Source organism: Cyprinodon tularosa, unplaced genomic scaffold (genome assembly GCF_016077235.1).
Source record: "Cyprinodon tularosa strain WSP-4 unplaced genomic scaffold, ASM1607723v1 ctg653, whole genome shotgun sequence".
In the NCBI taxonomy this organism is placed as follows: domain Eukaryota; kingdom Metazoa; phylum Chordata; class Actinopteri; order Cyprinodontiformes; family Cyprinodontidae; genus Cyprinodon; species Cyprinodon tularosa.
This window is the reverse complement of record NW_024039400.1, coordinates 96,066-107,761: the sequence shown is the minus strand read 5'-3', so window position 1 is coordinate 107,761 and position 11,696 is coordinate 96,066. Positions and strand designations below refer to the sequence as shown.

General features: G+C 39.8%; 1 protein-coding gene across 7 annotated transcripts in view; it reads right to left on the bottom strand.

Moving 5' to 3' along the window:
- Window positions 1–242: 242 nt before the first annotated feature.
- LOC119799207 (multiple C2 and transmembrane domain-containing protein 1-like) overlaps window positions 243–11,696 on the bottom strand; it is a 67,376-nt gene continuing 55,922 nt past the window's right edge. For all 7 annotated transcript variants that reach the window (XM_038309009.1, XM_038309010.1, XM_038309012.1 and 4 more), the window contains 9 exons: window positions 11,315–11,416; window positions 11,129–11,203; window positions 6,179–6,298; window positions 5,991–6,101; window positions 5,854–5,907; window positions 3,257–3,366; window positions 1,707–1,816; window positions 917–1,014; window positions 243–839 (listed from right to left, as the gene is read on the bottom strand). In XM_038309009.1, the coding sequence (XP_038164937.1) occupies window positions 768–839; window positions 917–1,014; window positions 1,707–1,816; window positions 3,257–3,366; window positions 5,854–5,907; window positions 5,991–6,101; window positions 6,179–6,298; window positions 11,129–11,203; window positions 11,315–11,416 (852 nt within the window). In that variant the 3' untranslated portion in view covers window positions 243–767. The remainder of the gene's footprint in view (window positions 840–916; window positions 1,015–1,706; window positions 1,817–3,256; window positions 3,367–5,853; window positions 5,908–5,990; window positions 6,102–6,178; window positions 6,299–11,128; window positions 11,204–11,314; window positions 11,417–11,696) is intronic.

The following is an 11,696-nucleotide window of genomic DNA, read 5'->3' as shown; positions in this document are numbered from 1 at the left end:
AAAAGCAATTCCCTGTCACGACATGTAAGGAAATCACACATTTTGTATTTGCATATGCTCCTTCCAGTATTATGCACAGTCTGCTAAGCAAGATATAAAAGCAGACACAAAGAAATGTTTGAGCCCACTCTTCTGCTAATTTTACACAAGCAGTATTTATAGCACCCGGTCTGGAGATTATTTTTGCACAAGCTACTCAGTTTGCACATGTTTTAAACAAGCAAACCTTTTTAAAATCACACCTTAATTCAAAATGATCCATTTCAGTTGAGAAATCTTTTAGCAGTAGTTATCCTGAGAAAAAATAAGTGAGATTTATTTGGTGCTAAATTCACACAATAGCACTGCTTTGCCTTGTTGACATGAATTAGAGGAAAAACTAAATTAAAGTATAAAAGTGAACGGTGCAGATCTAGGAGGATTTGACTAATAAGCAGCAAGAACAGCATGCAGCTCTGATTTTAGAAAAGTCACACGCTGAAAATACATTCAATTCAAAAGAAATGTTTTTAGAGAGTTCATGCAACACCAGCACTGCATGCAGACTGCACGTGTAACACAAATTCATTTTTCATCACTTAAACATGTTTATATGCAGAAAGATAAATGGGATAAAAAAAAATGCATTTTCTTTCAAATACTTATAAAATAATTCAGTCTGGTAGGAACAAAATAAAAAAAATATTTCTCTGCATCTGAATCAAATATACAAGAGAAACTGGTAATAAATCAGATCTAAAATTACAATAAATTGACACAGTTTAGAGCTAGCTCGGGTTGGTCCTCCTGCGTTTGTTGGGGCTTTGTCCGGGATCCATCTTCAGATCATAATACTGCATCTGTCCAATTAGACGGATAACAATATACTTTAAACCATAACAACACGTTCCACTTGTTTCATGGCAGCTTTACTCACCATTTGAACATCAGACGGGACTCTGGACAGGAAGTCAAGAAGCTCGTTGTTATCGATCCTGTATGGATCGCGAAGCTTTTTGGTGAACTTATTCACACCTGTTGATTAGACATATACTTTGGTAAATCTGTTGTAATTACGTTTGATAAAGCTATGTTTTAAATCAAGGGAAATTTTAAACAAATTCGCTGATTTTGTTTTATTACACTGCCTAAGGCCGAAAAAAATAATAATACAGCTCAGAAAATGCACTGGGGCTTAGTTTAACTTGAAAATCAGCAGTTTCAATATATTTTCTAGATTTTTATGTTATTTTAGGTTTCTAAATGCTACATTTTGTTATTTCCATTGATTCTGAAAAAAAGTGGAAAATACTTGCTTCATAAATGAGATTTGGAGACATTTTCCTTGCCTTAAATGCTTCTTTTTCCTATGCTGATTGTTATGACTTAACTGTTGCTTAGAAAAGTGTTTCTGCCTGCCTGCATAGATCTACACACTAGCTGCTACCCCTCTATCCTCCCTTCAGTGTGGAGGCAAACCCACTTTCAGCAAATGACCAGCATCTAAAGGGATAGAGTGAAAAAATTAGCCGTTTATTATTGTCAAATGTAACATGGCCAAAACTGGTGTGCCTCTGTGATTTCAAAACAGTTTTATTCTACAAAGAAATGCCTTTTATTTTCCAGCATTACTGGAAAGGAGGCTTTTGTAACTGGGTTGATAGTACACTTACAGACACTGTCCATTTGCAATAATGAAAGAAAATGACAAAACAGTCATTACTCACCCCATGCGAGCACAAGGTATCGTAGTGGTATGAGGTAGAGCAGAAATGTGGCCAAACATAAGGCAGCGATCGCCAACGAGCTCAGAAAAGGCACTGTCCAGTTAAAGGTGCTGCAGTACAGGGAGGGGAGAAAGAAAAGGAGCAATAATTAATGTTTAAACTTAGACACTCCGCAGGTTTGATCCATATGGAAAATGATTAGTAGCTATGTTTAACTGTCAAGTTTCAAATATAAATAATTTCAGACTTTCATGTCAATATCCATTTAATTGAGACTTGAAGGCGGTTTAATGGCCCTGAAATACTTTTTACATGTTTCTGTTAAATCCAGCATAGAATTTAAAATCCTCCTTCTCACATATAAAGCCTTAAATGGCCAAGCTCCATCTGATATCAGAGATCTGATTGTTCCTTATGTTCCTAACAGAGCACTTCTCTCTCAATCTGCAGGTTTACTAGTGGTTCCTAGAATTTCTAAAAGTAGAATGGGAGGCAGATCTTTTAGTTATCAGGCTCCTCTCCTGTGGAACCAACTACCAGTTTTAGTCCGTGAGGCAGACACCCTGTCTACTTTTAAGGCTAGGCTTAAAACTTTCCTCTTTGATAAAGCTTATAGTTAGAGTGGCTCAGGTTATCCTGAGCTATCTCTATAGTTATGCTGCTATAGGCTTAGACTGCTGGAGGACATAGGGACCCGTTTTTCATCCTTCTGCTTCATTCTCTCTCTCCAGAATCTGATACTTCAATCTCTAACGTTCTGCTCTCTCTGCTTTTTCTCATAGTAGCTTCATCTGATCTGCTCCTGTTTGGCTCTGACTCCATCCTGGAGAGAAATATCATCTGTGCTGCTGCCATCAACACCTTTGTTTATAGATGTTCAGCCTTTTTGCCGTGTAGTCCTGTTTCTCTGACTGACTGGCTGGATGTGCTCTCTTCATCCTCTGACATGTAAGCTGGCTCGGAGCTTGTCTGCCTGGCTGTGTGTTTCCTGGACGGGGCCACCTTTAATAGCTGCTTTTTGTGTCTCTGCTTCTGTCTCCTTGAACCCAAGTCAGCCTCAGCAGATGGCCGCTCACACTGAGCCTGGTTCTGCTGGAGGTTTCCTCCTGTTAAAAGGGAGTTTTTCCTCTCCACTGTCGCAACAAGCATGCTTAGTGTGAAGAATTGACTTTGAGTCAATGAGTCAATGCAATCAACTGGTTTTCCTTAGAGAGAAAACTTTGAATCAATCCAACTGTATGATTTGGTGAACTGTAAAGTGCCTTGAGATGACATGAGTTGTGAATTGACGCGATAGAAGTAAACTGAATTGAACTGAGTTCAAATTGGAGCTTATAAATCACCTCTGACACGGAGCCCAGAAGGATTTAAAGGTATCTTTAGCATATCAGAGAAAGAAAAGCAAAGAGACTTAGAATAGGTGAACCATGAATCTCTTTCAAACCATCTCTGTGGGTTGTTGTTGATCTACTCAGCTGTTTGGTTCTAAACGCTTCAGACCTTGCAATCAATTTAAGGGTCACACACATTAAAAACTGAAGAACACCTACTTCTTTAACCTCTCTCCAAACGATGCTACTTCATCCAGGGCACTCTGCACACTGATGAACACCTCCTGGATGGCGTAGAGTTTATCCATGAAGCCTTTGTGCTCTGAGTCCTGATGGTATAAAGGATTAAATATCAAATGTTGGGTCTTTGAAGCTGATTTTATAAGCCTAGATGAGCCAGTATGGAGGGTTAGAACCTGACTGTTGACTTAGTGGGAATAAAACTGAAATGATATATAGGTGCCTTACAGTAATTCAGAACACTTTAGAAAAGCTTATTCCAGGAATGACATGAAATGGGTATTTATATTAGACGGGTTAGTTATACACAGTGATTTACTGCATGTTTATTTGCATTAATTTAGATGGCGGTGTATTCAAATAAAGGAAAACCCAAAGTTGTGTTTCTCAGGGAATTAGAATAAAAGAAAAGGCAAATTATAAAAACAGGTACTGTAAACTTCAAATTAATATTTCCAATTACAGAAACAAATATTCAAAGTTTACCAGTGTCATTGATACAAGTATACCAGAAGTTTACTAAAATATATATTTCATTAATTATGCAAAATTTAATTTTGAATTCTGAATTAGATTCAGCTTAATAAAACAAAACTCAACAGAGCTCCAACCACTTACGTTTGCCGTTTATACTTATCTTAAATACTTTGTACTGATTATATTGTTACAGATTCTAGTTAAGCCCAATTCAAACTTAACTACCAGAAGGTTGTGGAGACTTTATTAAATTAATAGGATCTTTTCAATGGTGTTGGCCAATTATATGAGGGAAAATATTGTGACCAGCTGAGTCTGTTTTATTTTAACATTTGTATCTGACTCAGCTGAAGAATCCCAGACTTTTTTAATCAAAAAAGAACCTTTTGTTTTCATTATGAAATGATTATGGGATATTGTTGTTCACATCATTAATTATGTCATAAATTCTCCTGTGTGAGTTTCTGTGAATGGTTGTTTGTCCTGTTTGTCTCTGTGTTGCCCTGCGATGGACTGGGGACCTGTCCAGGGTGGAACCCGCCTTGCATGGGGTAAAGCGTGATGGATGGAAAAATGGATGGATGAATCATTTAGTAAACAAAAAGGTACATTTCAGTGTGCTTCAATACTTTTATAAACTGTATGCAGATTTGAAAGTTTCTTTTTAAGTAAATTAGGTGGAAGACTACATGAAGTGTATGTGAAAGTGTACTTTTTATATATCGAAAACAGACCGTTTATGAAGAGTGAAATAAAAGTATACCTGGAATGCTATTTTTCAAAAAAAAAAAAAAAAAAAAATGTCCCAGTTTGTGGTAAACTTCTAGTATTGTTACATCAGTAAATTGTACCTCAGTTATTTTTGCTGATATACTTTTGTCAATATTTAACATTTATATCTTAATCATGTTTTACAGAACAGCTGCAAGTAGATTTGCTGCTTTTGAAGGTATAGCGGACGATTTTTTATTTACAGATGGATCATGTAAATAAGTGGTCCTCCTTATTGTCAATGATTCTGGTGATATGTTTAGGTAAGGCTGTCCTATGTTAGCTATCTTTTTCTGCACGTGCGCACTTTCAGGCGTATATCTGTGCTGAGCTACGGTTTCAGACAGCCATTGAAGCTCACCTTTCTCACCACAGTTCTTTGAAAATGGCCAAGGGTCGTTAGAGGAAAGGTGTATGTGAAGTGTATGAGAAGAAAAGAAAGGCCTCAGAAGAGGCGGATATATCCCAGAATGCTTTGCACTGAGAGCTCTCTTGCAAAGCAAATTACAAATTTGCTACTAAAAATTAGCTGCTGTCAGCCTGGGTTGCTGCTGCTGCTACTTTTAGACACAGCAGGCAAACCTGTGGCAAGCCGAGCGATGGGAAAGAAGGAGAAGATGATGAGAAAAAGAGAGCAGAGAAAGTGAGGACTGCTGGAAGAACTGTGTTGAACTGGTGAAAGAAAAGTGAAATGGTGCTCAAAGATGACCCTGCACATTTAGAGGATGTTTGGCTCAACCTGCTGCTGTGAAGCAGGATTCTCCATCATGAACAGAATCAAAAATAAATCTGGATCCAGGCTCAAAATGAGCTCCTTGATATGTGCTTTAGAATGGCTTAGTCTCCATTTAAACCAGGTTTAAAGCCTTGCAGGGCAGAATAAAGCCCACTGCCAACATTAAGACAGAACAAAGAAAGAAGAAAAAAAACAACTGTTTTTTATAAAAAATAAAAAAAAGTGAGTCAGGAAATTTTCTATATACCAAACTGAAAGATTGTTGTTCTCTACTTCAAAAACAATTTCGATTTTAAAATGGAAGAACGTTCTATTTTTTATCTAAACATTGTATAACATGTGTAACATGGATGCATAAACACCTGCATTTTATTTCAGTGTTAAATGCTGTGTAAAGCAATGGATTATAATTAAGAATGTCTACGGACCGTTACTTTTCTTTATTAGGACCCCGCTGATTTTTAATTGGTTACCCCTGCTTTATACACTGCATTCAGGACATATATAGCTCAGTGTTGTTCTTGGGGCTGCTGTGATTGCAATGTAATCAACTAGCTACACTACATGACGTCCTGAGCCCTTAGATACGAACCTTTTCTTCTTTGTCTTCTTCTTCATCCTCGCAATCAAACATGGTCTCCATGGACTGAAGAACAGAGACAAAGAACTTCAAAATAAGAACGATCTTTCAAAACATATACCTAAGCACAGAAGCGCATAATTTCTCACCGCCTCAGACATTTCTCTGCTTGATGAGAAGAAGTAGTTCCAGACCAGCAGCAGAACGAGGCCGAGGGGCAGCATGTAGAGCTCAAAGTTCCACACCACCACCACAAACAGCTGCGCAGAAGAAAACAGTCATAAAGGGGAAAGCAGCAGCCGGTTTGTGTTTAAAGGTGCATGTTTGCTCTTCATACAATAAATGCAATGATGCTCCTTTGTGACGACTCCCACTCAAAGCAGGTGTTGATGTAGGTACCGTAGCTGAGGAGGACCATGATGCACCGCTTCACTCGGTTAAAGTTCTGCTGCAGCAACTTAAACACACAAAGGTACACAATGCTTAATGCAGACATGACACAACGGCCTGAGCAGAAGAAGTCATAAGGAATGTGTGCTTTTAACTGGTTCTGTGTCATAAACCATAAAAATAACTTGGGATATTGCTTTATGTTAAGCATAACTATTGATTTAGGAGGATTAAGGTTTGCCTGCTCTTCGGACATAATCTACACAAGTCTTTCTAAAAAAAGTAAAAAAAAAAACAACAATCCAATGGACTTTGAAGATGTTTCACTTCCCATCCAGGAAGGTTTTTCAATTTAAAATAGGTGGTTTGAGAGGGGCGTGAAGGAAGCCATCTATGTTAAGAAAGAAAAACCAACATTAAAGAGAGAGGGGGGTGGACTCAGATTCCAGCTTTCAAAAACTTATAATGCAGCAATTCAGTTGATCTCTTGCTGCTATCACCGCAACCCCACCCCTTTACAGCAGAGCAGAATACCTTGCCTATTCAACCAGGCCAACAATTCCCTTTAATGACCCGTTTCAGAGACATAGACAGGTATGGGGCATTGCAGGCGAACAAAGAACCCAGACGACCCCCATTGCAAAGGGGTGAACTTGTTCGTCTGTTTCAATTTGCATGTTTTTTAAACAAAAACAAGGCTTTGTTGGGCTACCGTATATAACTTGAACTCAACGCTATTCCTGACATTTTGAATTAGAAAAAGCTTGCTGGATGAGAAGCGGAACGTGAGATAAAGGGTACATTATCAAGGAAAAGCTTCGTCAGATCAACCAAATAGTTGGTTTTCAATACATCTTTACAAGCTGTTCACACAGAAATAAGGTTCTAACAAAAACACTGCAGTTTATGGACATTTTATATATAGGGTATCTAGCTGTTTGCATTCATTCGGTTTGTTTTTCTTGATGTTCTGACATGAGGCTCTGGGGAGGATCCATTAGAACTAATGCTACGTTCTGACCGCAAGCAACAGAAGCAGCAGAAGTGCACGGTAATCAAGTGGGTCTGATGCGTGTTGGGCTGAGTTACCCTATCCTTTCTTTGCCGTTTCTCAATGTATGTACTTGTGCGTTCTTAATGTGTTCATGAAATGTCATCAGGACCAGCACAAGAACACAAGACAGAGAGTGTGTTCGATTTCAGAGGTTGTGTCCTCCTAAGGAGGGGGTCTAAAAGGACTGGGTCCTTCGAGGTCGCGTAAAATAAGGAGGCTGGAGGAAACAGGTCCAGCCTTCTATCTCCTCCTGTAGGTTCTGTCACCTAGCAACCGTAACAGTTGATACACAAAACAGGATGCTGAACTTCTCACTACTGTTCTGGGTGCTAATAATATTTTTGGAGAAGCTTCAGCAGCACTACTGTTGCTGCATATATCATATTTATAGTCCCCACACTGCACAGATATTAAAAACTTTCAATAAACCAAACATTACCCGCCACATGAATCAATAACATTTAAAACAACTATTTTCATTAATTTCAAACGGAACTATTTACATACTTGTATTATATTAAACTGAACTTACAATATTCAATGTTCTGCGCCAATTACATGTTTCCTCTGAGTAAGGAGCAGCCGGCTTGCTTGGACTCGCATTGATTAACGGGATACAAAAGGCTACATAGGATACACCGAACCCCTCCGGGCAAAAAAAAAGGCTGCATTTGTTAGCCACATAACGAGGAGCCCAATCCGAACAGGCCTTGGCGCTGCGCTGTGACGCAATTGGCTGTCGAATGTTAGACTCAGACAAACTTAGGGCCGGATCTATCAAAGGTTTGCGTGTATAAAAACGTGAGCTATTTCACTGCGCGCGCTAAAAAATTTACAAACTGATCTATCAACAGCGTGCTAAAAGGATTTGGTCTTTAAAACGTGCTAAATAGCGCCTCTTATCCATTTAGTACTTTTTCTGCAATGAATATGCAATATGGGGCGTTTACACGCAAAAGTGCGTCTTGTGGGAGGAGAACCTGTAAATATATTAATTTAGCACTCGCAAAGTGATTTATTAAACCTGAAAGCAATTTTGCTAACGGTATCTGACTCTATATTTAACACGTTTCAAAAGAAGGTGCAAATGGTCTGTATGCGTAATTGCGCACACATGGCAGCGGTTATTGTCGCAAGAAGGAGACATCGAAATGAAGCAAGGAGACGCAGAGAACGCATTTTTTCACTCCGTGTGAATATTTTTGGAATGAACGAGGAAACGATCATCAAAACATATCGTTTATCCAGCATTGCCATTTTGGAGCTGTTGGGGGAACTCCGAATGGATTTGGAGCCAGCCACAAGGAGGACCCACGCAATACCAGATATCACAAAACTCCTTGCAACATTGCACTTTTTTGCATCTGGGATCTCCCAATCGCGTTTTTCAGAAGTGCGTGCAGTCATCTTATCCACAGTCACTTCTTGTGAGCCATTTGTTATGTGCATTTTTCTACAGGCCAATACAAAACACCTGTTTTTGTTTTTTGTTTTTTTTTACTGCAGTGAAGTAGAAATTCATACCACCTTAGGGAATAAAGGTTGCCAAAGTTTATATATATATTTCCATCCATCCATCCATTTTCTTTACACGCTTGTCCCAAGTGGGGTCGCGAGGGGTGCTGGTGTCTAATTCCAGCAGTCAATGGGAAAGAGGCGGGGTACACCCTGGACAGGTCGCCAGTCCATCGCAGGGCTATACCCTATATATATATATATATATATTTTTTTTTTTTTTTTTTTTTTGGGGGGGGATTGGGTGGGGGTGTCACTGTAAGATAAACATTTCTTAATGCACTAGTTTGCACAAACTACTTTGCCGCAAACCACAAAACGTGCAAAACCATCATTTAAATAGGGCGTCTCCAACAGTTTTGCACCTGCCACCAGTTACGCAATTACTCTTGTTAAATCACCCGCAAACCATGGTTCAGCCCCTCACGCAAAATTCCAGTTTGCGAGCGCAAATTACTGCATGCAAAATTGGATCTTGATAAATCCGGCCCTTAGACTGTATACAAAACGACATTTTGATACATACAACTTTTGACAGTGAATGAGCAGTGAAATGAACGTTTCCATTTATAAAGTGCAGCAGTGATCAAAATGTAAACAGTGTTGGAGAGACATGGTGCAAAGGCATTGATGTGTAAGGTTCAGAACAGTGCAAAAATAGATAAATATATATATGGTGTAAAATGCAATAGAAACACTGAGTTGAGTTCTGTTTTGAAGATTCAACTTGTAGTGTAAGTATGATGTTTACAGTATGATGAAGAGTCTCGATTTGTGACTGAATTAGAGTTTTCAACAGTTAAACAGTCTGATGGCGGTGGAGAAGAAGCTGTTGCAGGACATGCAGGAAGTCCTGCAATGACTGCTGCGGAGCCTCTTCCCAGAGGGCAGCAGGGAGAACAGTCCATGGTGGAGGTGTGAGGGGTCACTGATGATGTAACGGGCTCGGGACACGCAGAGCTGGGATTAAATATCTTTTAGGGGAGTGGAGCCCCCATGATCATCTCAGCTGTTCTCACCACTCATCTCACCTTCTTCCAGTCTGGGGCGCTGCAGCCTCCACACCACACAGTGAGACAGCTGGTCACAATGCTCTCCATGGTGCTTCTGTAGAAGGTGGTGAGGATAGGTGGGGGCAGGTGGGCTCTCCTGATCCTCCACAGGAAGTACAAGCGCCTCTGTTATCTCTTGACCATTGAGGTGGTGTTTATATTTCAGTTGAGGTTGTCTGTGATGTGCACCCCCCGGAATTTGGTTCTACTGACCACTGACCAGCTGAGCTGTTGATGAGCAATGAAGGGTGGTTAGGCCGGAATTTAACCTTCAGAGGACGAAGGCGCTGAATTTGAACTCAGCATGAGAACGGACAAAATCCCCAGATTTTGTTCTCGTCCCTCCGTCTTTACCCAGCAGGTCTCAGAGCAGACTTGTCTGCTGTAGGTCAGATCTGCTCAGGCCCCTGACCATTCTGATGACGTCATCATATGGCAACTCCACTCGGACAAACTGTATTGCACCTGTTTTTTTAAGAATTAATTCTCTTTTGGAGTCTCCACATGTTATAACCCATATTTGCTATTATTTTACATTTCATTAGTGATCTAAAGTATCCGAAAGTATAAAACAATCATTGTCAGTCTTGAAGGGAAGCACTACATTCTATCAACAGGTAAAACTTCATCGATCATTAGACACGCTAATGCTACAGATACTCCCAACTCGGCACACGGACGCTGCATGATGTTATTATAGTTATCTGGGTAACCACAATGTTTTACATCATGTGGCAACTTTCAGCCAGTCATGTAGCATAACGTCACTAGCATGCGCAGGGCCAGAGCAGATCTGGTACCTACACAGTTCTCCAGATTGACAGCTGTTCCGGCATGAACCACAGCAGTAGCAGCTTCCAGGTTAGCGCTAACAGAGCTCAGAGTATTAAGTTAGAAGTTCACTTTTTGTTGCCATTGTTCCACAAAAGTATGTTTTGAAAAGATATAATCCAATTATTATCTAGAGAGCACTAACAACAGGAGGGGAAATGCACGTCCAGACTAGCTTTGAATATGGTGATGTCACGAGTACGCTTCTGTTCAGATTGAACCAGATTTATTCTGCGTGTTCCCGTTCTCGTTGATTCCTTACTTTTCTGTGTTCTCGAGAACGTACTTGCCGAGAACCTGAGTCCATACTAGCGTTCTTGTGAACTGACAAACAGCCCAGCAATTGGTGCACATTCTCCTCTTAAAAATTACAAATGTGTTTCAGGGTTCAGTGACAGTATTTTTTTTAAATCATTTTAACTATAATTTCAAAAAAATTACAAACCTGTTTAGAAACTTTTGGTTCTTCCTCAATGTACTTCTGCTCTGCAGGAACCACAGTCTTTATAGCAGCCTTTATCTGCAGGAATGCAGGGAAATGAAGCAAATAAGAAAGCTTGTTTGAACCTCATGGATCCATCCTGGGTTTATGAGTATAAGACCAACCACGCTGAAACAGAGTGACGCTCACAGTGTTGTAGATGACTTCGATTTCCAGGAAGATGACTCCTTTCGTGGACCCGGTGAGCTCCTTGTTTTTCAGCACGTATGCTTTCTGGACGCCGTTGCGGACCTAAAACACACAGGTGTTATGAACCATGAGCGGCTCGAGTTTATTTGACCAGCAACCTTTAACACTGGGAAATTATTATATTTTATTTACCCATCAATGTTTATTAATTGGCTGGTCACAGATCAGACCTAATGCAGAAGAGCCAGCAGGCAGCTAAAAGCAGGAAGCTGCAGTGTTTATCATCAAACTATAAAGAGCCTGGGGCCAAATTAATTCAGAAGAGGATTAATCTCTCCATCCTGGAGAGAAATATAAACTGTGCTGCTGCCATCAACACCTT